This window comes from Podarcis muralis, chromosome 2 (assembly GCF_964188315.1).
Source record: "Podarcis muralis chromosome 2, rPodMur119.hap1.1, whole genome shotgun sequence".
In the NCBI taxonomy this organism is placed as follows: Eukaryota; Metazoa; Chordata; class Lepidosauria; order Squamata; family Lacertidae; genus Podarcis; species Podarcis muralis.
Window position 1 is genome coordinate 111,502,149 of NC_135656.1, and position 27,061 is coordinate 111,529,209.

Below are 27,061 nucleotides of genomic sequence, written 5' to 3' on the forward strand. Positions count from 1 at the left end.
CTATCAGCTGATCGCCGAAGAATTGATGCTTTTGAATTATGGTGCTGGAGGAGACTCTTGAGAGTCCCATGGACTGCAAGAAGATCAAACCTATCCATTCTGAAGGAAATCAGCCCTGAGTGCTCACTGGAAGGACAGATCCTGAAGCTGAGGCTCCAATACTTTGGCCACCTCACGAGAAGAGAAGACTCCCTGGAAAAGACCCTGATGTTGGGAAAGATGGAGGGCACAAGGAGAAGGGGACGACAGAGGACGAGATGGTTGGACAGTGTTCTCGAAGCTACCAGCATGAGTTTGACCAAACTGCGGGAGGCAGTGGAAGACAGGAGTGCCTGGCGTGCTCTGGTCCATGGGGTCACGAAGAGTTGGACACGACTAAACAACAACATTGCTATCAGAGGCTACTAGCCACAGTGGCTTATCCCCTTACCTCCACAGCTCTAAAAGTGCTGCGCTGCCACACTGGAGAAATTTGTTCACCTTTTGTTTCTGAAGAAACAGAGAACTCAGAATACAGGGGAGCTTCGCTGCAAAGAATCCTTTGTTGCCGCAGACAGCCATCATTGCTTGTATGCAAAGACAAGTTGCAGATGTGGCTCAGAGTTCCAACACTCCTCTTTTTTTTTTCTTTTTTCTTTTTGCAATGTCATACAAATACGCCAAGGATCTACCCACCAGGGAATAATAAAACCACAGAATTGTTGAGTTTGAAGAGATCTCCTAGGGTCCTCTAGTCCAACTCCCTGCAATGCAGGAATCTCAGCTAAAGCATCCAGGACGGACGGCCATCTAACCTCTGCTTAAAAACCGCCAAAGGAGGAGAACACACAACCTCCCAAGGGAGACCGCTCCACTGTCGAACAGCTCTTACAGTCAAAAACGTTTAGCTACAGAAAAGCAGCAACAGATGCTTCAGATCCTGGACTTTCCACAACAAATAAAGCTCAGGCCACCTTGGGAGTAACGACCCTTTATTCTTTTTATTTGTGTGTTAAGAATATATATATAAAACTTCCCTGGTTCTAAAGAAACCTCCAAGGCTGCTCATTCTGTAAGGTAAAATCAAACATTAAAAAGCATTTACCGGTACACTGGTTTCAAAGAGAGGCAGCTTCTGTTTTGTGAAAAACGGTAAACAGAACCTTAGAGTGTGGAAGAATATCTAGCCTTTTGGTCTGAAGGTTTGTTGTTAAGTTTGCATTGGGAGAAGCCAGAGGGAAGGAGCAGAAAATAGATCAACAACAGAGGCTGCACTCCTTTCTCACGGGCAGAGTTGGAGATGGGATTTTTTCCAGATCCAAAAGAAGGGGCAGAAGGTGTCGGACGAGGATTCGGCTAAGGAGAAAGTGTGGAGCAGGCTTGCCGCCTCAGCATCAAAAAAAGCCACCTGTTGAGCATCCAGATTCAGGGCCACTCGTATTCTTTGGGGCTCCCTGCTCGGATACAGGAAAGGGTAATGCGGTGGGACAACAGCCCTGTACTGACCCTCCCACCTTCCAATAGCCCAGACGCCAGCTTCCGGGGAAGGCTGTGCGTCCTTCCTGACTGCCACAAGCGGTTTTGAGATGCCCAGAGCCCAGGCGCCCTCGTTCCTCACTTCGACTTCCCAGTAGCTTCTGCCAGAGCTGAAGAACTCCCGGCACTGAGCGCACGGCCAGCGCTCAAATCGGCCAGCGCTGAGGGGAAGAGCCTGCGGCCTTTCTGCCAGCGCCAAACTTCTCAGGTCCTCCGATACGACGAGCCGAGGATGGGCCGTGGCTGAGTTCAGAGACACTTTCGCTGCGGAAGAAGAGAAGAAGAGGAAGAGTTTGGATTTGATATCCCCGCTTTATCACTACCCGAAGGAGTCTCAAAGCGGCTAAAATTCTCCTTTCCCTTCCTCCCCCACAACAAATACTCTGTGGCTACTTCTCGATCCAGTTTCCCACCCTGGATTTAAAGTGAGTGAACAAAGAAATAGGTGGTCAGCTATTGAGAGGTACCTCAACACCACCTTTTGCTGCCTGAAATTTACCTTTACGCAGTGAATATCCAGATATCAGATTGCCTGTAGAAGAAAATGGGGGAGTGAGATCAAAGGAGTGCTTCAAATGCACAGAAAACCACCCCATGTGTAAAAACCAGTAACCGATAGACTCCCCCCCTTTTGTTAAGAGGGCTTTTGATCAAAGGTTGCTGGACCACCTATCGGGAATGTGGTACCAGTAGATTTTGGCAATCTGGGGAAAACCCAAATTCCTGTTAGCTCCGATTGAGCACTAAAGAGTCGTTTCCCCCCCGGAGGGTGACGGAAGCAGCAGAACAAGGGGAGGCATGGATAAGCCAGTCTGTATATGTTTTTCTTGTGAAATTGCTTTGGGAAGCTTTATGAGAAGTGATTCATAAAGGAAATTAAATGGATAAATAAATATTCAACTGAACAGGGCTTTTGGGTGCCTTCCAACACCAAAAGTCTATAGGATGGATCCTGGTTTACCCATAAAATCCAGTCACCTTCAATTCGAGTCTGATTAAGGGGTGTGTGTGTGTTATGGCTTTATAACTCTGCCATTTCCAGGTTCCTAGCTGACAATACAGGGCCTTCTTTCTTTCATCAATGGGCTGTCAGGAGAGAAGAATCCAAACTTCCTTAGGCATTCTCTGTGCTTCTCTGCTGCAAGGCAACAATGCCCTAGGAAGCAGTTACTTCCAGATGCAGGAAGCTAGGTTCCTGGTGGAAATAAAATATGGCCTCCTCACTGTTGCCTGAGCTCCCCTGCATCTGAGAGAATCTCCTACAAAGCCTCGTTCCCACACCAATTCCACCCTCCCCCTTTTGTCTGGCAGCCGATTCCCCACCCAAAACCCTTCCGATACCTTTGAATTTCTCTGTGAACTTCTGCAAAATGGCAGTGACGTCCCAAAATTCCCAGGTTTTCCATTTTAGTTTTGGAGGGAAAGTGGCTACGTTTTTAAACTTGACCTCCTTGCTCCTGGAGAAAGAGAAAAAGAGCCTATAATAATGATTTATCCCTTTATCTGGACAGATTAATAATCACAGTGGAAGGAAAAGAGAGAAATGGACAGAAAAAGGAAGGAAGGAAGGAAGGAAGGAAGGAAGGAAGGAAGGAAGGAAGGAAGGTGAACACCAATAAGCCCATCTCACAGGGACAGAAAACTGGCACAATTTGGGTCATTTTTGTACTGTAGGTCACACTCCATCCTTCCTGCCTCGCGGGCTGCTTAGTGGAGAAGAAGACACCATAATAAGCAGCTGGGCTTCAAGACTATGCAAAGTTCTGTTGGGAAACTGTGTATGTGCAGCAACTCACACAGAGTCAATTAAGGTTTGGCAGACAGCCAGAAGGCAATCTGAAGGAGTAAGTCTGCCTGGTGATAACAGAGACATGGAGACAGCTCCCTGATTGGTCAAGCTCTCTCAAGGGAGTGATAATTAATGGCCTACTAACTGGAATGTGTTGGTTCAGTGTTCAGAGGTTCAGAGTTCTGTGTCAGTGTAGGAGTTGTGAGTCGTGTCAGAGAGAGCTAGCAAAAGATCCGTGTTCTGTTCCTGTAAATAGTCCACTGTATATAATAAACACCTAACTACAAGTTCCTGGTTCCTGCTTTGTCTATCCTGTCTGCAGCCAAGTCGCCAATTGCTTCTGTGGATTCTGCGTTTACTCTGCTAGGTCTGGCTAAGGTCCTGCAACTAGTCAGAAAGTTGCGAAACACCAAATAGGTTTTGCCGATAAGATCATCCCAAGAATAGTTCAACAGATCATCCACCTCTCATAGGAAGTGCCGCCCCTTTAAGGACAAGCCGATTGACCTTCGGCAAGTGACATTAAAAGGAAGAGGAGATTCCTTCACCACCACCTTCTTCCCTGTGCAAAGCTGGGTGGTCCTTTGGAAGAGCTGAGCCAGGTACAAATACAACTGGGGAATAAACAGGTTAAATGGCACTGCAGCAGCAACTTCCCCTATTGTGCAAAGTCTCCCAAGGTTAACCAAATGTGAAACAGAACGAACGGGACCCACTTACCTTTGCAAGGTGCCTGCAACGTCCTAGAGTGGGGAGAGGGAGAAGAGGGAACTGAGTGCCCTGCCGCAGGCTGCTAAGGAGACCCCACACAGAACTTGAATGCCCCCTGGGGTAAGGATGCATTGGGGTTTAAAATTTCTAGCTAAGGATCACTGGGAAAGAAAACAAAAACTGTCAATATCCTAATACATGCCCTTATACCAGGGGTCAGCAAACTTTTTCAGCAGGGAGCCAGTCCACTGTCCCTCAGACCTTGTGGGGGGCCGGACTAGATTTTGAAGGGGGGGGGGAATGAACGAATTCCTATGCCCCACAAATAACCCAGAGATGCATTTTAAATAAAAGGGCACATTCTACTCATGTAAAAACATGCTGATTCCCGGACCATCCGCAAGCCCAATTTAGAAGGCGGTTGGGCAGGATCCGGCCCCCGGGCCTTAGTTTGCCTACTCATGCCATATACAAATCTTTGGTGCGACTGCATTTGGAGTCCTGTATAAAGTTCCGGTTGCCTCAACTCAAAAAAGGATATTGTTGAGTCGGAAAAGGTTAAAAAGGGGGGGGCAATCTTCTCCCCCATCCCCCCCCAACTACTTCTTCCCCCAGCTTTATTCTGTACACAGTGGTACCTCAGGTTAAGTACTTAATTCATTCCGGAGGTCTGTTCTTAAGCTGAAACTGTTCTTAACCTGAAGCACCACTTTAGCTAATGGGGCCTCCTGCTGCCGCCGCGCCACCGGAGCCCGATTTCTGTTCTCATCCTGAAGCAAAGTTCTTAACCCGAGGTACTATTTCTGGGTCAGCGGAGTCTGTAACCTGAAGCGCATGTAACCTGAGGTACCACTGTACAACACTATAATCGTGCCTCAGCTCCCGAACGCCTTGGGAGTTGAACGTTCCGGCTCCCAAACGATCGGAAACCGGAAGTGGGTGTTCCAGTTTTCGAACGTTCTTTCGGAAGCCGAACGTCAAACAGGGCTTCGGATTGGCTACAGAAGCTTCCTGCAGCCATTCAGAAGCCGCGCTTTGGAAGTCGAACAGACTTCCGGAATGGATTCTGTTCGACTTCTGAGGTACGACTGTACTGGGGGAAAATACAGACAGCCATCTTACCTGCAGGAAGTCACTCACAGGAAGCCGAGATGTCTGCTCCATCTCTTGGATGCTGCTGCCCAGAGAGGAGAGGTCCTGGGAGAGTTTGGCCATTTGCTCATCCCTCTTCGTCACAATCTCCTTCTTGGCCCACTCCATCTGTGCCACAATGAAGCCCAGTTGCTTTTTGATAATGTGGTACAGCTGCTTGACTCCCACCGTCATTTTCTCCCGCTCGGATTCTATCCGTTTCTGCAGCAGGTGGAGAGAGAGGGGAGCCGGTGCGGTGCGGTGGTTAGAGAGCTCGACTGGGGGACCTGAGGGACCAGGGCTCAAATCCCACCCAGCCATAATGGTCACTGGCTGCCTTTGGGCCAGCCACTGTCTCTCAGCCTAACCTACCGCACAAGGCTGTTGTAAGGATAAAATGGGGAGGGGGGGAGAAATGCAAATATGCATAGCTGTCAACTTACAGATTTGAAAATAAGGGACCAGCAGCCTCGAAAATAAGGGATCAGCAGCCAAAATAAGGGATTTTGCTATTCTAAAGGGTTACATACATTGGTAGGATTGACAGATGCTGTCAATCCGGCATGAGGCGGTTGTGGCGCGGCAGTGGCCACTGAAGCACCGCCCTTCTGCGTCCCTCCCCATCCCCTCCTCTTCCTCCTCCCTCAGGCCGCCTCATCAGCCGCCGCCTCCGGGCTTGCAGGCAGCGTGGGCAAGAGTCTCTCTCCCTTTCCCCCTCTCTCTCAGGCAATGGAACTCCTTGCGCCAAGACGACGGTGACAGTGCGCTCTCTCTCTCTCGCAGCGGAGGACCCTGAGCCACTGCTTCCCTCCCGAGCCGGGCGAGCATGAAACCCGGGAAATTTAAGGGACATAATCAATAAGGGACAGCAGCGGGACACGGCGCTGGGATAAGGGAGTTTCCCGCCAAATAAGGGGCGGTTGACAGCTATGGCAAATATGCCACCCTGAGTTTCCTTGGAGGAAACCTGGGGTATGATGGTAATAATAAAAATATAAAGCAAAACCAGACATCTACAGTCATACCTGATGTTACGTTTGTTTCATGATACGTTTTTTCAGGTTGTGTCCCGCGGTGACCCAGAAGTACCGGAAAGGGTTACTTCCGGGTTTCGCCGCTCACGCATGCACACAAGCACTAAATCGCACTTTGTGCATGCACACAAGCACCAAATCACGCTGCGCACCTGCGCAGATACAGCGCTTCAGGTTGCGGGCTTTTCATGTTGCGAATGGGCCTCTGGAACGGATCCTGTTTGCAACCAGAGGTACCACTGTATTTACAACATTTCCATCCCGTCTCGTCTTCCAAGAGATCAGGGTGGCTTGCATTGTTGGTCTTCCCTCCTGTCCCCTCACCCCCCCAAAAAAAATCCATTTATGGATCGCATTGTGGCGTGTGAGCCACCTTTAGGGAACCACAACATTCAGCTATGCTCCCAAGGCACAATAGCTTTCTAGGGCATTCTAGGAAGTCAGAGCATCTACAGGGGGCTTTCTGAGAGCTCAGGACACACTAGGCAACTCTTGGTGGCATGCGGTGCTCAAAATAATAGCTCCACAAGTTCCCAGTGAAAAGAGACACGTACAAGCAGGTCTTGGCTTTCCTTTTCTGTATTCAATATATGCACCAGTATCTCTTCTCTCTGCTTCCTCATCACTTCCAGCAAGCTGCAGACGTGATCCTGGAGAGGAGGGCGAGAAATCTTGTTAGAGAAGGTTTGAAAAAAGTCACTATTGTTCCATAAGGAATTGGGGGGGGGGGGAGTTTAAACATACTTTCCCAAAAACAGAGTCCTTTGGGTTGGGGGTAATTCAGATGGAAATTCCCAGGTGTCAAAAAAAGGTTATTTATGTATGCCACTACTGCAGCCCGTGTTTCGTTAGCAGAAAAATGGAAAACGAGCAAAGTCCCAACTAAAGAAGAATGACAACTTAAGCTGATGGATTATGCGCAACTTGCAGACCTAACATATAGAATAAGAGAACAAGAAGAACATACGTTTAAAGAAGACTGGAAAATGTTTACTGAATATATGGAGGAAAATTGTGTTTATTTGAAAACGTGGGCAGCTTTAAGATAAATTCAACAGTAAATAAGTTCTGATGGATGTAATAATGGACTACTGAATGGTTTGGTTTATATAAAATATGCAGGGATTTATGTTTTGTAAAATGAACCATGGAAAGAGAAGGGAAGTCACTGATATTTTAAGGTTGTTTAAATAAATATTCTAAAAATGTAAAACAAATTTAATAAAAATTTGAGAAAAAAAAGAGAAAAGAAAAAAGTCACTATTGTTTCAATGGAAGCTCCATTCACTCTGCTCCTTGCTTCCCAATTCCCTCTGGGGCTTTACTTCAGGAGTGGCTAATTTTCAGCCCTATAAATGTTGCTCAACTACAGCTTGCATCCTCCCTGACCGCTGGCCATAATGCCAGGGGCTGATGGGAGTTGTAGTTCAGCCACACCTGGAGGGAGCCCCAATTTCCTCACCCCTGAATCTATTTTACTCGATGCATGAGCTTGGCTGAGTGTCAGGTCTAATGAGCCCAGCAGCTCATCCCCGGTAGGTCTTGCCCCATGGATCAATTGCCGAGACTGAAAGTGCCCACCTCCCACAGCTGTCTAAGTTCCCTCCTCTACAGGGCTTTCCCCAAGCAATCAGAGACTGTGCCTGTCTGCAGCCTTCCACTGCTATGCTCATTTTCAGCCCTCTTCTGGTTCTGGGACATAAGGGGTGAGGGGAGCTTGTCGCAGAAGGAGGGGGAGACACCTGTGACTTTTCAGCAGCCTGCCTCGTTCTCTGCCTTCTGTCCCCCTCCGCTCCTTCCTCTGATTCTGGACTTCTCTGCCACAGACTCTCCCTGCCCACTAAGCCCTGTTTCCCCTCCAGCTTCTGACACCTCCTCATTCCAGTCTGCTTCCTGTGACCACTCATGGTTGTCACATCGCCATTCCCAAGCTCTGATCCTTCTCCCCTTAGGGCAGGGGTGGCCAACTCCCAAGAGACTGCGCTCTACTCACAGAGTTAAAAGCTGGAAGCGATCTACCCCCTATTTTGGGGTTCAGGTCAAAGTTGTTGGGCTTTCTTTAGGGAAGAGGAAGGCCTGTTTTTTAGGGGTACAGGACTAATGTTGAGCTTTTTTTAGGGGAGCCAAAGTTGTTGAGCTTCTTTGGGGGGAGCCAGTGATCTACTGGTATATCACGATCTACCTGTTGGACGTGCCTACCTTAGGGATTCCCCACCTGGTTCCTATTACAATTCCTCTGCATCTAGCTAGTCTGTGACAGACAGTCACCATTTTGTGTCCCTGAAAACACGCAGGACTGTTTGGAACCAGGGCAATGGCAAACCTCTCCACTGCTACTCTCCAAAGAGCATTCCAATTTTACTGCCTGTCGACAAACACAAAGCGTGCCCTGTTCACTGCTCCCTGAAGCAGCGTCGCACCTACCCTAAGGTTACCAGACATCCCCGTTTTCCAGGGACAGTCCCCAGATTTACAAATCAGTCCCCTGACAAAATCCATCTGTTTAGTAGGAAGTTGAAAAGTGTCCCCAGATTGCACAAGATATAGGACATAATATACAATTTGAGGGCTGGGAAAAATTGTGGAAGGTAGATCTGAAATTTACAGAATGTTCTCTTTTGAAAGAAAAATTATATGAAAATGATGTACAGATGGTATACCACACCAGTATAAATAGCAAAAATGTACAAAACCGGGTCAAACATATGTTGGAAATGCAAAGAAAAAGAAGGTACTTTTTATCATATGTGGTGGGAATGTAGAGAAGTCAAAAAAAATTGGGAAATGATATATAATGAATTGAAAAAAATGATTAAAATGACATTTGTAAAAATACCCAGAAGCATTTTTGTTAGGGATTGTAGGACAAGACCTGCCAAGAAAAATAAAGAACTTATTTATGTATGCTACAACAGCGGCAAGAGTCTTGTTAGCACGAGGATGGAAGAATGAGGAAATCCCAACGAAAGAACAGTGGCAAGAAAAATGGATGAGCTATGCGGAATCGGCCAAATTGACATACAAACTGCGTGATAAGGACAATTGTGACTTCAAGGAAGAATGGGAACTCTTTACAAATTACCTAAAAAGACAACAAAATGACCTGGACTCCTTGGCAGGTTTTGAATAAACATTCACAAATTTATTAGTTGAACACATGATAGATAAGGCAAGGATATGTACAGTTTTATAACATATGTGCAAAGAAACCAAAGAGGGGAGCTGAGGGAAGTCCTGGGTGGGAGGGAAGGGGAAAAATAATGTAATTGATTATTTGGACTGATAATTTGTTATGCTGAAATTGTTTAATAAAAATATTTTTTTAAAAGAAAAAAAAAGTGTCCTCGGATTCATTGAAAAAAATCTGGTAACCTTAACCTACCCTGTACTCTTGGGCAGCCTCCTCCTTGGGAACCACTTCATGTCCTTTGTGCTCCTTGGACCAGTCACACACCACACAGATGGGGACTTGGTCATCCTTGCAGAAGAGTTTCAGGGGCTCCCCGTGTCTCCCGCAGAACCGCCTCCCTTCAGCCTCCTCCTTCTCCTGATCTCTCAGCTGCTTAGCTATCTCGGCAAAGTTGCCCAGTTGCTTGTTCGGCTTGGACTTCGTTGCCCGGATGGCCCTTTTACACAGAGGGCAGAGGACGTTGGCAGAAGATTCCCCCCGACACTGGGCAATGCAGGCAGAGCAGAAGCTGTGCTCGCACTCTAAGGTAACAGGATCGGTGAAGAAGTCGAGGCAAATGCAGCAAGTCACCTCCTCCTGAAGCCTTTTCCTGAGGTTCTCAGCAGCCATGGTGGTTCTCTTCCTGGAACTGCAGGAAAAGAGAGGGAAATAGTGTCAGGAGTTCAGCCTACGCTTGAGTAGGACCCTGGTAGAGACACATGCCCGACTGGCATGTTCTCTGCCTCCTGGTCGATCGTTCGAGAGCTTCAAAAGCTTTCTTTTGCCCGGGCAGATGAAAGTGATAGACTATATGGAATTGGCGGAAATGTCTGGCAGAATCCGAGACCAGGGAGAAGAGTTGGTGGAAGAAGATTGGAAGAAATTTAAAGACTATTTGCAGAAATATTGTAAAATTAATGAATGTTAAAATGATGTTGGATTGAAATGAAACGGCTTTAGCAATAAGGTTAAAAAGAATATGTAAAAATGGATTGATAATTAGATGAAAATACGAAGTTATAATATGTTAAGATATAGAATTAAGATAAAAACAAAGAGGGAAAGGATTTGCTGAATTAACCATGTGAACTGGAATACAAAAAAGGGAGGTGTGAGGAGGTCAGGAAACAAGTAAATGAAATATAAGATATGAAGATATTGATTTGTTTTTAATTGGTTTTTTACTTTCTATGTATTTTGCATTTTTTCTGTTGCATTTTTATGCCTTTTATTTTTTTTCCTTGTTACTTTTTTCCTTGCTCCTTTTTAATTTTGTAACTCATTTTTGTCTGTAAAATCTTAATAAATATCATTTTAAAAAACAACAACAAAAAACAAAAGCTTTCTTTTGCCCGATCATCACAGTCACCGATGCCAACAGACACCAGCACACTTCGGGATCCGCAGAGTTTGCACAGTTGCGTAACAGACCTCAGCAACTCAGCATTTTGGCTAATCTACTTTATTTACATATAAACACACACGGAGCACTGCGACATGGTTCCCTCTCTCTCTAGCATCAGACAGCAAAGAGAAAAAGGACAAAGGACAATAGTCCCACTTCACGGAACACAGTAACACAAACATCCTGTCTCCACTTCGCACTCTGTGGAGTCAAAACATACACTGTTATGTGATAGACAACAATCCCATGACTGCAATCGTGGAGCAGAAATTCTAACAAATAGTAGCTGTGACCTTTCTTATATCTCACTAATAGTATATAAACCCCGCTCATATAAACCAAGACTTGAAAACCTCACTTTATAGCAAAGCTCTCTAACAGAATACTCAACAGAGCACCTCTTTACCAGAGCACTTAAATTTCATACGATATAATCTCACCTTTAATGTAAAAAGGTAAAGGGATCCTTGACCATAAGGTCCAGTTGTGGCTGACTCTGGGGTTGCGGTGCTCATCTTGCTTTATTGGTCGAGGGAGCCGGCGTACAGCTTCCGGGTCATGTGGCCAGCATGACTAAGCCGCTTATGGCGAACCAGAGCAGCGCACGGAAACGCCATCTACCTTCCCGCCAGAGCGGTACCTATTTATCTACTTGAACTTTAACGTGTTTTTGAACTGCTAGGTTGGCAGGAGCAGGGACCGAGCAACAGGAGCTCACCCCGTCGTGGGGATTCGAACTGCTGACCTTCTGATCGGTAAGTCCTACACCTTTCATGTACCTTTCATGTACCTCCACACTAAAGAAACTTGCACCTAGACAACTAGTCCATCAGTTGTCTGACAGCTTCAGCAAATCACCTTCCACACGGAGACGAACTCCTCTTATGGCCTCTAACACTCTTCACATGTTCTCAACAGCCACTCACTCAGCCTGAGGGTGAGCGGGTGAGAAAATGAGGAATTGTTGGAGGAGGTGGAAGGAAAGGGTATTTCAAGAAAACGAAATGTTTTTCCGGACATCCATTTACATCAAGCATAGCCAACACAGTGCCCACCTGCCCCATCAATCCCAGGTAGCATGGCCAATTGACAGGGTTTGTGGGAGCTGTAACTTCGTCCTCAATTTAGACAGATAAATAGATCAAAGCAGGGCTTTGTAGGGAGTGTCATTTTAAGGGGTGAAACTTAATTTTTGCAACTTTCTTTAGTGACGGGGTCTTAACACACACACACATATACAGTGGTACCTCAGGTTAAGTACTTAATTCGTCCGTTCTTAACCTGAAGTGAATGTAACCTGAAGCGTATGTAACCCAAGGTACCACTGTATATATATATATACACACACACAGTGGTACCTTGGGTTACATACGCTTCAGGTTACATACGCTTCAGGTTACAGACTCTGCTAACCCAGAAATAAACCCAGAAGAACCCAAAGTTCTTCGGGTTAAGAACTTTGCTTCAGGATAAGAACAGAAATCGTGCTCTGGCGGCATGGCAGCAGCAGGAGGCCCCATTAGCAAAAGTGGTGCTTCAGGTTAAGAACAGTTTCAGGTTAAGAACGGACCTCCGGAACGAATTAAGTACTTAACCCGAGGTACCACTGTATATTTAAAACTGGAACACACTAAAGCAGGTACTTTTAAAAAAGGTATTGAGCCAGTGTCCATCAATATCTCAGAGACTCTCCCAGACCTCAGAAGAGTGTGTGGTCACTACAAACTGCGATCCTAAACTCCCAGTAGCCTGAATACCAAGGGTTTAGGTAGGTGGAGATTCTGTAACCCTGAGGCTGGAGACACACACACATCAGCAGTCACACGAAGGAACTTTCCTTAGGAATAAAAGGTTGTGGGGAGGGGGGGGGGGACCAGGCAGAAGGTAAAAACAGAATACAAAATGAACCCACTGTGGCTCTGCAACTGAACTAAACATAGCCTATTGACTGTTCAGGTTTATTCACAAAGGCTCTGTAAAGCTGGGCAGCTTCATAGACGATTCAGGATTCCAGTACTAGACAGGAAACTGGATCCTCTGACGTTGAGGGAGGGGGCAACGAGGCTGCAAGGCAGCTCCGCTTTTCTAAAAAGGCTCTAAGGCTCTTTCCTCGCAAGCTTCCCGTGCTCCCCTTATTCAGTTAGGAGGAAGGCTAGGTTGTGCAAGCATGCATGCATGCATAAATTAATAATAATAATAATAATAATAATAAAATAATAAAATAATAATAATAATAATAATAATAATAATAATAATAATAATAATAATAATAATAATAATAAGTGGAGCTAGTTTTAAAGCACAGCAATTTCCCTAAGATGCCAGCTCAAAACAGCCGCCAGTTTTTTAACCAGCAAGATAGGAAAGGTGGAGTTACCTGCCAAAACGCTGCCTGCTGCCAATTCCGGTACTTATTTGGGTAGGGAAGAGAGAGCAGAGAACGGCCAGCGTCCAGAGATGGCGAAACTGTGGATGCGGAGGAAGCACCCGCGCGAAAGGGAAAGTTCGAAAGCTGCTCCAGGCGACCGATAAATAGTGGCGGCCGAAGCCACGCCTTTCCCTGCGGGGGAGGGGCGGGGGCGTGGCGTGTTTGGGGCAACCATCAATGAATGAACCGAGCGCGCATGAATGAGAAGGCGCGCCGAGTGCCCACGAATCAACGCAGGTGGAGCAGCGAAAGTTGCGCGCGCGGGTGTGAGGGGGGGAGTGAAAGGTGAAAATCTGGCTTTGCAGGCAAGTCCTGAGTCTGCTCTCGCCTGGGTGCCATTTATTTTCTTGCAAAGGGCCTTTTCCCACACGAGGCATCGCTTTCCTTAAAACTGCTTGGTGGGAGGGAGGGAAGACGTGTGTTTGCGCGAGAAGCTCTGGATCCCTCCTCGTTTCATTAGAGGGCGGATCCGCCCTCCGTGGATTGGCTGCTCCCGGGAAAGGTGTGGCTCAGACCAATTTTATTCGTTCCGTGGTTTCCCCGCGTGCTGAAAACAGGAGTGAAAAAGCAAGCCGTCTATTTTGTAGACGTAGGTTTCATCACCTCTTCCTTCTCTTCTGGCTTAGTGGGAGAGTTGAGGCAGCTTCACTTTTTACTCTCTTCGCTTTCATTCTCTCAGGTCCCTCTCACCCCTTTTATTTTGTGCTGATTATTTAAAAGTGTTGCTAAAGCGCATCACGATGCTTAAAAGGTAAAGGGACCCCTGACCATTAGGTCCAGTCATGACTGCTTCCAGGTCATGTGGCAGCATGACGAAGCCGCTTCTGGCGAACCAGAGCAGTGCACGGAAACGCCGTTTACCTTCCTGCTGGAGTGGTACCTATTTATCTACTTGCACTGTGATGTGCTTTTGAACTGCTAGGCTGGCAGGAGCAGGGACCGAGCAACGGGAGCTCACCCCGTCGCGGGGATTCAAACCGCCAACCTTTTGATCGTTAAGTCCTGGTTTAACCCACAGTGCCACCCGCATCCCTAGATCATGATGCTTAAAAACAAGCAAACTCTTAAGTGGTCTAGAGCAGGCACCCCAAACTCGGCCCTCCAGATGTTTTGGGACTACAATTCCCATCATCCCTGACCACTGGTCCTATTAGTTAGGGATGAAGCATATGTAACCCGAGGTACCACTGTACTTGCAAAGCAAAAGAATCAAGCATAGCTCATCTGTTTGGGCATGCCGGTTTCAGTGACCAATTCGTGCTTCCAGTCAAGTAGATTATAAGATGGGGAAGCTTTGGCCCTCCAGATGTTGTGGGATCAAAATTTCCATCTGCCCAAACCAGCATGGCCAGTGGTCAGAGATGGTGTAAGCTGTGGTTCAGGGCTGAAGATTAGACACTTCTGAAGTAAAGCCTCAGAAAGTGTACAAATTCTCCCAATTTGCAATCAGATGCAGGCTTGTTTTTCCTTCAGGATCGCTGTTGCTGCTCCCTGGAGAGGCTGAGCAAAGCAGAGAGAAGCCACGTTAGCATACGGCTGGGCTGAAAAGAAGGAAAGCAAAGACCTGCCTGTATTTATTATTTAATATTATTGAATTTATATACCGCTGTATACCCAGAGGTCTCAGGGTGATTCACGTCTTTGTTCACTGCGAAGTGAAGTGGAACTATGACGGTGTTTTGTTTTTCAGTTGTGTAACAATTTGCTGCCACTCATTACAATACCATATTTATTAAATTTATATCCCGCTCTTCCTCCCAATGGAGTCCACGGCGGCAATTTATATGAGGAGTAAGACTGTTTAGGTATATAGATTCTGTACCCTTTTGCCTTCCAGGGATGCGGCGCAGCAAGAGATTTATCTTTCCAAACATATGAGACTGAGTAAGAATGCTAGAGGTTCACAGTCCTTCGCGTGCTGACCAAATCTGAACATATGTTGCAGGCACAGTCCAATGCATTTTTTTGAAAAAGGTGTCCCTCTGGTTTTTCTTTCAATATTTGCATCTTTTGAGTTACTTTCCCCCTGGAAGCCCCAGCTGCCACGTTAGTGTGTGAATGATCCAAATTTATACTTTTGAGAACTTTCCAAAAGCAAACTGTGGTCATTCCTTCAAAAAAATAAAAAATAAATGAGGGGTGTCTTTCTATTTTCAGTTACTAATGAATTGGATACAAAAAAAGAAAAAATATTATCAACAATAACAACAGGTCAGAGCACAGAGCCATCAGCAAAAAAGGTTGCTGGAAGATGGAAGCCATTTTCTATAGATGGTGCTTATTCCATGAAATGATACCAGGAAAAACAACAACTCACAAACTTTTATACAAAGTACAGTTTGTATACAAGTACAGGAAGTCGAACGGAATCTGTTCCGGAAGTCCATTCAACTTCCAAAACGTTTGGAAACCAATGCGCGGCTTTTGATTGGCTGCAGGAAGCTCACATGTTTGGGTTCCAAAGAACGTTCGCATACTCACTTCCAGGTTTGTGATGTTCGGGAGCCAAAACGTCCAAGTACCAAGGCGTTTGGGATCCAAGGTACAACTGTATTGCAAACGTTCCACAAAAACAAAAAACAAAAGTAGGTTTCTAAAACCCTTACAATTGGGGGAGGGACGGACCTTTATTTATTATTATTTAATAAAACCTATATGCCACTTGATGGTAACAAAACATCTACGTGGTTCACTAGAAATGTTGAAATTATCAATTAAAAAGTTGAAAACAAGTAAAGCATTTGAAATATAAAGGCAAAATTAAAACAGTTAAAAATATTATAATTGCCTGTGTAAGATTAAAACACATCTACGTCTATGCCTCTGGAAAGGCATACCTGATTAACAAGTATGTTAAGCAGGTACCAAAAGAGTGCAGCAAAGGTCTGACATCAATAGTCTGAGAAGAATTTCAGTTAAGGAGTGATCCTATCATGACAAGAAGTCCAACTCGGCCTGAGAGCAGGGTTCACCAGGGGTTCCTTTGCGTTCTTCTGAAGATCCTTCAGAGCACTGGGGAGGGCTTCACAACCTAGTATACCATTAACAGTGTATGTAAACAGAACGAACCTTCAGCTATTTTGTGGTGTATGTTCATGTTACAATAGATACATCCACAGGTGATATAGATTGGCAGCCAGGATACACACACAGACAAAAGATATACATTGGACAAAGTGGCTTCCAAATCTTGAGAAGAAGAGCAAGACATCTTGGGGTGTTAGAGCCGACAATCTGTGGGGCACAAGGCCTCGTGAAGAGGGTCACAAAACCTTGACTGGAGACACTGCCACTCAGCTTGGTTTCAAAAACTCCTCGTCCGTTATGAGTCTCAGTTTAACACTGGGCAGGAAGTAGATGAGTGTCACCGTCTCAAGGAATATATGTGAGACACTGACAACAATGTCCCACGAGTCAAGATCTGGTGCCCTATCCACACGGCATGGAAAAATGAGTCGGATGCTGCCACTGCGGTGAGCTGTGTTGTTCAGAGTCTCGGTTCAATTTAAGCCTCCTTCCATGTGTCTTGACATGTGCAGAGAAGTAGTGAAGTTGGCTGAAGCAAACAAATTTGCTTCCTGTTGCTCCCAACCACCTTTGAGGTTCAATGAACAGAGAAGAAGAGTTTGGATTTGATATCCCTCTTTATCACTACCCAAAGGAGTCTCAAAGCGGCTAACATTCTCCTTTCCCTTCCTCCCCCACAACAAACACTCTGTGTGGTGTGAGTGGTGCTGAGAGACTTCAAAGAAGTGTGTCAAAGTCACCCAGCAGCTGCATGTGGACGAGCGGAGACGCGAACCCGGTTCACCAGATTACGAGTCTACCGCTCTTAACCACTACACCACACTGGCTCTCAGTGTGGTGTTGTGGTTAAGAGAACTCTTTCTTCTTCATAGATACAGTTCTTTGCTCCCGGCATGCACTCATTATGTACTTTGAATGCTCAAAGGAGGACAGGGGAATCCTTTACTTAACCTTCTCACAGAGGAAAACTTGCGGAGTTTCTGACAGATGTCCTATGTGCGTTTAGCAGATACCCGGAAGAGCTCCAGTTGATACCACCACCACCCTAGACATGTTGAGGAGGACAGCGGAGGTCAGGAGCACCACAAATTTGCAATCTGGAGGCTCTAGAAGCGGAACTATGTCAACTTCTTCAAAGGAAAGCTCAGCATTGAGAGCTGAGTGTTGCCAAATCACATCTTGGTTGACGGCTTGCACCTCACAGATCTAGGTACATGGTATGAAAAAATACTGACTGTTTTGGTTTTGAGAGACAAGGTCAACTTCTGTGCCGGGTGACCAAATGACAAGAACACTGTTGCAATCCTCACCTGCATACTAATGAAAGTCTCTTAAAATTAAATCCGTACACAGCCACTGATATGGTTTCTCGCCACTGTGAGTTTTTTGATGGGTAGTTAGATTGGAGCTCTGGCTGAAACACTTTCCACATTCCAAGCACTGATAGGGTTTCTCCCCGCTGTGAGTTCTTTGATGGGAAGTGAGACTTTTCTTCCAGGTGAACCGCTTCCCACACTCCAAACACTGATAAGGTTTCTCCCCACTGTGAGTTCTTTGATGGTAAGTGAGGTAGGAGCTCTGGCTGAAGCTTTTTCCGCATTCCAAGCAGTGGTATGGCTTCTCCCCGCTGTGAATTCTCTGATGGGCCGTGAGATTGGACCTATGACTGAAGCTCTTTCCACATTCCAAGCACTGATAGGGTTTCTCCCCTGTGTGAATTCTCTGATGGGAAGTGAGAGGTGCGCTCTGACTGAAGCTCTTCCCACATTCCAAGCAACGATATGGCTTCTCCCCTGTGTGAATCCTTTGATGGGAGAGAAGACTTTCCTTCTGACTGAAGCTCTTTTCACACTCTTGGCACTGAAACGGCTTCTCCCCACGGTGACTACTTTGATGTCGGCGGAAGTTTGTGCTCGCATTAAAGCTCTTCCCACATTCCAAGCACTGATACGGTTTCTCCCCTGTATGAATTCTTTGATGGGAAGTGAGACTTTCCTTCCAGGTAAAACTCTTTCCACACTCTTGGCACTGATACGGTTTCTCCCCACGGTGAATACTTTGATGGCTATGGAACTTTGTGCTTGTATTAAAGCTCTTTCCACACTCTTGGCACTGAAAGGGTTTCTCCCCACTGTGAATTCTCTGATGTCGACGGAAGTTTGTGCTTGTATTAAAGCTCTTCCCACATTCCAAGCACTGATACGGTTTCTCCCCTGTATGAATCCTTTGATGGAAAGTGAGACTTTCCTTCTGACTGAAGCTCTTTCCACATTCCAAGCACTGATATGGTTTCTCCCCTGTATGAATTCTTTGATGGGAAGTGAGACGGTCACTCCGACTGAAGCTCTTTCCGCATTCTAAGCACAGATATGGTTTCTCACCACTATGTGTTCTTTGGTGGGAAGTGAGGCGGTGACTTCGACTGAAGCTCTTTCCACATTCCAAGCACTGATACGGTTTCTCCCCTGTATGAATTCTCTGATGGGAAGTAAGACTTTCTTTCTGACTGAAGCTCTTCCCGCACTCTTGGCAATGGAACGGTTTCTCCCCACGGTGAATACTTTGATGTCGACGGAAGTTTCTGCTTGTATTAAAGCTCTTTCCACATTCCAAGCACTGATAGGGTTTCTTCCCAATGGGATTTCTTTGATAGGAAGCGAAATGGGAGCTCTGACTGAAGCTCCCTCCACATTCCAAATATTTAGATGGCTTCTCCACTGTGTGGATTTTGTTGTGAACTACCTTGTTCTTAATTTCCAATTCATCCCCACCTGCAACAAATGGAGAAATGGATTAGAGCCTCAAGAAAATAATGTAGCCCCAAATTACTGAACACTGCTAATTAATGCTTGTGAAAGAGGAAGAACTGAAGGGAGTTAGATGTGAGATCTTCCTACAGGGTTCTCTGCCTTTGTTGACGGCCATTAGCTGACATATTTATGGGAACATGAGATTTGAAAAACCTGGTTCTTTTTGAGATTTCACCCCTCCCATATCCAAGAATCTGTTGATGTTCTCTGATGATTCTCCAGAGAGGGGGGGGGGGCGGTTTCTGCTCTCTACTTATTCCGCTCCAGCCTCACATCAAAGAGAGAGAGAGACTGAGTGTTAGAGAGAGATCGTGTGTATAGATAAGGTTGCTGCTAAGAGCAGCTGCAGACACTCAGTGCAGTTCAGCATTTTTCGTTTAGACCTCATTTAGCTCTGTATATAGTTGTGTATTATAGTTGTAGATAGAATAAAGAAGATATTCTACAGAGCTGCTCTCCGAGTAGTTTATACTCTGCTATACTCTGCTGTGCGAAGACTGTCTTCTTGTGGAAGTGAATCCGGTGCTCACAACTCTAAGCTGTGAGTCCACAGCACTTTGACCTGTTCCTGTGCAGAAGGTGGTCTCTGGAAGTGCTACCCAGCTTGTCTAGCCCAGTCGGGGCTGAAGGGGATGAGTCCAGTTGGTGACACTGGCTCAAGGGCGATGCTGACACTTTTCTGGGATGGATTTTGTTTGGCCCCATCGTGGAATCTGCTCCTTCTTCAATGTCAGTAGTTTCTTTGGTCAACCGAGAACTGACAGAAGCAAAAACAAAAAACTTGATAGAAGTTTCTTCAACTCTGAAGGCCTAGGTGGGGTGGTTCAGGGCAGTCTGTTTAAAAAGGCCTAACCAGAGGAATAATATTCACAGACGAAACAAAATATAGCCTTCCATTCAAGGTTAGCTGTGGGGTGTTAGTGTCCCAAATGATTTGGGTGGCACTGTTGAGCTACGTCAAAATCTTGGCACTTTATGACATAGAAATACGTATTGAATTTCAAAACAGATACTAAGATCCAACAGGGAGCCTTACCAAGAGAGTCCATGATCCCACAGTTCTCCTCCATGACTTTGTTATGCAGAGCTCTCTGGTCAGGATCCAGCAATGCCCACTCCTCGTCTGTGAAATAAACAGCCACATCTTCAAAGCGCACTGGACCCTAAAAGAAAAAGGGAAATGTCCTCCTCTTTGACAGCATAAAGATTATCTGCTACATATTTCTCTGTCATTTTCTGCCTGATAATTGCTACGTTGCTTTGATGATATTGTTTTCCTGCACATTTTAAATTCCGGATGTCTATTTTAATGTTTTAATGGAATTCTTTTATTGTGTATTTTAATGATGCTTATTAATCTTTGTGTAAATGGGAGGAACTCCATATTGTGTTTCTCAATCATACTGTCTGTGCAAGCTTTCCAGTTTGCCAGGTGGAAGGATCTCCTCTCTACTCTCCCCTGTGCTGTTCTGTGGGGGGTACCCTGCCAATGTCCTAAAGTCCTAAAGCCGAAACCATACAACACAGGTCCTGAAAGACCTACATTGGCTCCCAGTACGTTTCCGAACACAATTCAAAGTGTTGGTGCTGACCTTTAAAGCCCTAAATGACCTCAGCCCAGTATAACTGAAGGAGCATCTCCACCCCCATCATTCAGCCCAGACACTGAGGTCCAGCTCCGAGGGCCTTCTGGCGGTTCCCTCCCTGTGAGAAGTGAGGTTACAGGGAACCAGGCAGAGGGCCTTCTCGGTAGTGGCACCTGCCCTGTGGAACACCCTCCCATCAGATGTCAAGAAAATAAACAACTATCTGACTTTTAGAAGACATCTGAAGGCAGTTCTGTTTAGGGAAGCTTTTAACGTTTGATGTTTTATTGTGTTTTTAATATTCTGTTGGGAGCCACCCCGGGGAACCCAGTCAGATGGGCGGGGTATGTATGTATGTATGTATGAATGAATAAATTAATAAAATTCAAGGAGTTCATGGGGGGAGGGGGGAAGCCCTGTTTTGCAACTGATGGAGCTGGTTAGGTGAATCCTGGCCACTGTTTTTCATGGTTTGTAAAACTGCATAGAAGCATACTTTAGCATTAAACGATAAACATATAAACAAAAACTTCAACTATTGATAAATAATACTAGCGACAATTAGAAAGCTAGCTACGGTGAGGCGGCTGTTTTTTATTCTCAGCACATAAACCGCCATGAATGGCATTTTCAGCCATTGTTAAGGGAAGCTCTGACAGAAGCCCAGAGGAGAGAGATTTGCTTGGGCCCAGTGGCACGTTGGCTGCCCCAGTTCTCTGCTTCTCCCCCCTACCTGATCTGTTTCCACGGCCGCTGCTTCCCCTCTGCCACGATGAAAAGATGGATGAGAAGGTCTTGCCAGCATCATTCTGTCACCTGTGAAAAACAAGGGCAGGCGGGAAGCCTTTAGTGCATGCTTCTCAAAGGTTAAGCAGTGCATCTCTTAACTACAGTGGTACCTCTGGTTACAGATGCTTCAGGTTACAGACCCCGCTAACCCAGAAATAGTACCTCAGGTTAAGAGCTTTACCTCAGGATGAGAACAGAAATCGTGTGGCGGCAGCAGGAGGCCCCATTAGCTAAAGTTGTACCTCAGGTTAAGAGCAGTTTCAGGTTAAGAACAGACCTCCAGAACGAATTAAGTTCTTAACCCGAGGTACCACTGTACAAATGGGCCTTAGAAAAAGTCTCACCTGTTGAGGGCGTTTTGACATTTGTACCCATTTCATATTTTAGTTGTGTAAAAATACATCTCCTCTCCTTGGGGCCTGTGGCTTCAAGTGTCTTCCCCCAAAAGATTAAAGGAACCCATGGATTAGTTTCAAAATCAACAGAATGTGACCAAACTAAGAGAGAAAATCATTCACCCTTACCCAGTGGCCTCTGTCTGGTGTCCAATGTCTCTGCCTCAGAGTAATCCATGCACAATTCTACAAACAGTTTCGTTCCCTGAATTAGCAATGAGGATTACAAACAAAGAAAGGGGAGAATGATTAGAAAAGGAACAACAGAGGCAAGGTATATCCAATTATCATTCCTTGGATGCTTTCCAAAATAATAATAATTATTATTATTTATTATTTGTACCCCGCCCATCTGGCTGGGTTTCCCCAGCCACTCTGGGCGGCTTCCACAGAGACCAAAAATACACTAAAATGTCACACATTAAAAACTTCCCTGAACAGGGCCGCCTTCAGATGTCTTCTGAATGTCAGGTAGTTGTTTATCTCTTTGACATCTGAAAGGAGGGCGTTCCACAGGGCGGGCGCCATTACCGAGAAGGCCCTCTGTCTGGTTCCCTGTAACCTCACTTCTCACAACGAGGGAACCGCCAGAAGGCCCTTGGAGCTGGACCTCAGTGTCCGGGCAAAACGATGGGGGTGGAGACGCTCCTTCAGGTATACAGGACCGAGGCCGTTTAGGGCTTTAAAGGTCAACACCAACACTTTGAATTGTGCTCGAAAACCTACTGGGAGCCAACGCAGATCTCTCAGGACCGGTGTTATGTGGTCCCGGTGGCCACTCCCAGTCACCAGTCTAGCTGCCGCATTCTGGATTAATTGCAGTTTCCGGGTCACCTTCAAAGGTAGCCCCACGTAGAACGCATTGCAGTAGTCCAAGCGGGAGATAACTAGAGCATGCACCACTCTAGCGAGACAGTCCGCGGGCAGGTAGGGTCTCAACCTGCGTACCAGATGGAGCTGGTACATAGCCGCCCTGAACAAAGAATTAACCTGCGCCTCCATGGACAGCTGTGAGTCCAAAATGACTCCCAGACTGCGCACCTGGTTCTTCAGGGACACAGTTACCCCATTCAGGACCAGGGAGTCCCCCACACCCGCCCGCCCCGTCCCCAGTAGAGACTCATGGGGTACCTTTCCTCATGTTCTGAGCCCATCATGATGAAAGTCTCTCTCACCTGCTTGCTCTCCACTGCCTGACTCAGGAGGAAACCTTCGGCCAGGGCCACTGCCTGGGAACTGGTCTCCACTCCACATTCCCTCACCCAGCTCTCCATCTCCGGTGGAAGGACAGCCAAGAACTGCTCCAAGATCACCAGGTCCAGCATCTGAGCTTTCGTATGCCTTTCTGGCTTCAGCCACTGACGACAAAGGTGGTAGAGTCGGCTGCAAACCTCTCGGGGTCCTTCAGCCTCCTGGTAGCAGAACTGCCTGAACTGCTGGCTCTGCACATCTGAGCTGAGGGTGTCCTCCTCACCCAGGATCTTCTGCACTGAGTTTTCCCAGAATCCCCCGATGCTCCCGGTTTGGATGGTATTGCCTCTTCCTGCTTGAGGCCCAGGCGAGTCTTGCTCATCCATCTGTGCTCTCAGGAAGTCTCCAGGAGATCTGAAGGAATCCTTTTGTCTTCTGCCACGTCCTGCTTGTCCCAATTAAGGGTGCCAGCAAGTTCTACAAAGCAATTACATTATCATAAAATTAATACACTGTCAGGAGAAGGAAAATGTTCCCTGAGCAAGTGTGGATAAGTCCTGCTAGGAACCAGAGCTGGGTTGCACCATAGCCCGGACTCTGAGCTTTCTAAAGAAAGAAAGAAAGAAAGAAAGAAAGAAAGAAAGAAAGAAAGAAAGAAAGAAAGAACAATGCAAAATGTGCAGGCAACTCAAGCGATTTCTATAAGATGAATCACTTCATTTTATTTCATTTGTTAGACTTATTAGCTGCTTGTCACCCAAAGGTCTCCAAGTGACTTACAGCATACACAAAAAACATACACATACAATACATATTACCATGGCGGGGGAGTGGGGGGAACCATATAATATATTAATATTTCATATAACATCAATGCAAAAAACATACAGTGGTACCTCGCAAGACGAATGCCTCGCAAGACGGAAAACTTGCAAGACGAAAGGGTTTTTTGTTTTTTGAGCTGCTTCGCAAGACGATTTTCCCTATGGGCTTGCTTCGCAAGACGGAAACGTCTTGCAAGTTTGTTTCCTTTTTCTTAACACCGTTAATACAGTTGCGACTTGACTTCGAGGAGCAACTCATAGAACGCGGTGTGGTAGCCTTTTTTGAGGTTTTTAAAGACTTTGGTGATTTTTGAAGCTTTTCCAAAACTTTCCCGACACCGTGCTTCGCAAGACGAAAAAAATCGCAAGACGAAAAAACTCACAGAACGAATTAATTTCGTCTTGCGAGGCACCACTGTACTCAAATAATAAAAAGCAATACTCAGACCCCCTAATTAACAAATAGACAAAAATAAACAGAACTTCAGCCTCCCCGTAGTATAAAAATCATTCCCATCAGACCAACTATTTTCCCCCTTTAACTTCCCCACGCCACCCAGAAGTCTGGTGTTGCAAATCAGTGGTGTGTGTGTGTGTCCAGTTTTCTCCAGGGTTGCTCCTGCCTTTCAGTGTTTTCAGTCAAGGAATGAAGTCAGAACTGTGACTGACAAGTGAGTGAATTGTACAGTGGATGCTTGGGTTGCGAATGTGATCCGTGCGGGAGGCATGTTTGCAACCTGCAGCGCAGCATCTGCGCATGCACAGGTCGCGATTCAGCACTTCTGCGCATGCGCAAAGTGCGATTTAGTGCTTCTATGCATGCGTGAACGCCGAAACCTGGAAGTAACCCATTCTGGTATTTCCGGGTTCGGCGTGGTGTGCAACCTGAAAATGTGCAACCTGAAGCATCTGTAATCCAAGGTATGACTGTACCTAGTTCAGTTTGGACACTAGGCTATAATGTGGATCCTAACCTCAGGGTCCTAAAAAGTTTCTCTCTCTTCCACCCCCACCTCAGCTACACATTTCCCCCCTGCTTCCGTCTCATTTTCTAGCACTTGGGCAAGTAAAGAAGTACTGTAATTATGATTGTAGGACTGTGCTTATAAAACAGTTTTTTTTTTTAAAAAAAACAACTGTTTTTAATACTGTGTTCTAATGTCGTAATCTGCCCTGGGAATTTCGGGTGAAGAACGGGTTAGCGTTAGAGTTAGGGGGTTAATAATAACAATGTTATATAGCTTAACCCAACGAAAAAGGTAAAGGACCTCTGGATGGTTAAATCCATCAAAGGCGACTATGGGGTTGTGACGCTCATCTCGCTTTCAGGCCGAGGGAGCCGGCATTTGTCCACAGACAGCTTTCCAGGTCATGTGGCCAGGGTGACTAAACCACTTATGGCACAATGGAACACCATGATGGAAGCCGGAGCGCACAGAAACACCTTTTACCTTCCTGCCACAGTGGTACCTATTTATCTACTTGCACTGGTGTGCTTTCAAACTGCTAGGCTGGCAGGAGCTAGGATAAAGCAATGGGAGCTCACCCCATCGTGGGGATTCGAACTGCCAACCTTCTGATCGGCAAGCCTCAAGGCTCAGTGGTTTAGACCACAGCGCCACCCGAGTCTCTCTACCCACACAAAACCATATAGGTTCAGGCGACCTCGGTGACTAGCAGCGTCCATTTCCAGCTAGTTTGCCAGCCACAGTCAGAGATGATGTGGTCATGGTACCCCATGCTGTGGATCAGAATTGGATTACTGCAATGTGCTCTCTGTGCAACTGCCCTTGAAGGCGACTCAGAAACTGGTCCAAAATCCCCTCCTTCCCCTGACACACGAGGCATATGTTTTCAGGACCTGCCCTGTTCCTATGGCTATAATTTCCTGACACTTTTCAATATTGAATATTTCTTAATGGTTGTAACCTGCCATGGATAATAAATGTAGCAGTAGCAATAACAGTAATAACCATAACAAACAGAACAACAATGAATAAATCCTCAAGGTTGGGGGGGGGGGAATAAAGCCTCAACATGGGGGGGGGAGGGGGGACTTGTTGGAATTTGCAGGGTAGTTTTCTCCCTCGAGGTTTTTGCATAACTAAACACAGACATTACAGCATTCTGAGAATAAAATTAAGCCTCAAACACACGTGTACACACAAACAGTCAGCGTTTTGCTCCATCTGGTCGATCTAAATTTTAATTATATTCGCTTTGACACCCCCCACCCCATATTCATCAAAAGACCAACACTTCATATTGTTTCATTGGTAACATAAGAGGAAAAATCACTATTACACATAATTAACCTGAGTCTCCAGGCATAGCATTTGTAATGCTGAGTATTACCTGTTAACTCTGCACTATCCTGTTCCCTCCTTTGTTTCCGGCTTTGTTTAAACCAATTCACGAACCAAGAACTTCTACACGGACCACTGAAAACGAACCACATGTTGTAGATATTGCTGCAAATGTATTGTGCTGTTTTTTGTGTGATATGCAAACGACATGAGAAGGCTTGATCTCTCTCTCTCTTTGTATCATTTATTATCCCTGTGATCCTTGTTAACAAATATGACTTCATTCATTCATTCATCCATCGGTTTATTTGCATTCCATTTTCTTTTTTCCTGACCCCAATATCCCTCCCCAAGCTGCGAATTGATACAAATACAGAAGAATGCAGTCGCAGACCTAGATGTAAAACTAGCCCCCCGCCTGGCTTTGCAGAGGGGAAGCGGAGAGGAACCTCTGCTCCCGGATTTGGGGGTGGTGTCTTGGAGGGGGCTTCCCCCATGCCTTAGCTGACCGGGGGGGGGCATGCACCCTCCCCCTGCAGCCCTGGGATCCCCCACTTCTCCCAAATGCACACTATTGGAGAAGAGAGGGAAGACTCACCAGATCCCTTAAGCCGCCGCCGACGCAGCACTTAGAGAGGAGAGACACAAAAGCCGTGCCCCCCACTCCTCTTGCAGGAAGGGACTTTGGAGGGAGGGGCTTTTCCTCTGGAGGACCTTGAAACACCCCCCCCCATTTCCTGTCCTCTCTAGGAATCCGGAGCATTCATTTTTAACCCTTGGAAAGCCGAGCGCAGCAAGATCACGCCTCCCTCTTAACGCGCATTGCGCGCACACGCAAAGATGTTTTATTTTAGGGGACCGTCTTGTCTGGCGTTCTGAGCTGTTCACTCCTTTGGGCAGAAACGGGAAGAACAGCTTGCGTTGAAAAAGACTGCGAGAAATAGGAAACCC

The 27,061-nt window shown here is 46.2% G+C and overlaps 2 protein-coding genes across 3 annotated transcripts; both read right to left on the reverse strand.

The window, feature by feature from the left end:
- Positions 1-966: 966 nt before the first annotated feature.
- On the reverse strand, positions 967-16,294 carry LOC114592006 (zinc finger protein RFP-like). The gene is made up of 8 exons (XM_028719807.2): positions 13,132-16,294; positions 9,563-9,998; positions 6,735-6,830; positions 5,138-5,368; positions 4,025-4,047; positions 2,857-2,972; positions 2,015-2,047; positions 967-1,779 (listed from the first exon to the last, which is right to left on the reverse strand). Exons 1-8 carry the CDS (start codon positions 13,557-13,559, stop codon positions 1,262-1,264), a joined length of 1,881 nt encoding a protein of 626 aa, XP_028575640.2. The 5' UTR covers positions 13,560-16,294; the 3' UTR covers positions 967-1,261.
- A 6-nt stretch (positions 16,295-16,300) lies between these two features.
- On the reverse strand, positions 16,301-26,818 carry LOC114592011 (uncharacterized). 2 transcript variants are annotated; one of them, XM_077921571.1, is made up of 6 exons: positions 26,709-26,818; positions 22,965-23,457; positions 21,919-21,994; positions 21,339-21,421; positions 20,056-20,182; positions 16,301-18,980 (listed from the first exon to the last, which is right to left on the reverse strand). In XM_077921571.1, exons 2-6 carry the CDS (start codon positions 23,364-23,366, stop codon positions 17,527-17,529), a joined length of 2,142 nt encoding a protein of 713 aa, XP_077777697.1. In that variant the 5' UTR covers positions 23,367-23,457; positions 26,709-26,818; the 3' UTR covers positions 16,301-17,526. The 2 variants fall into 2 exon arrangements, with proteins under 2 accessions (XP_077777697.1, XP_077777698.1); XM_077921572.1 differs by lacking the exon at positions 26,709-26,818 and adding an exon at positions 26,160-26,249.
- Positions 26,819-27,061: the final 243 nt, after the last annotated feature.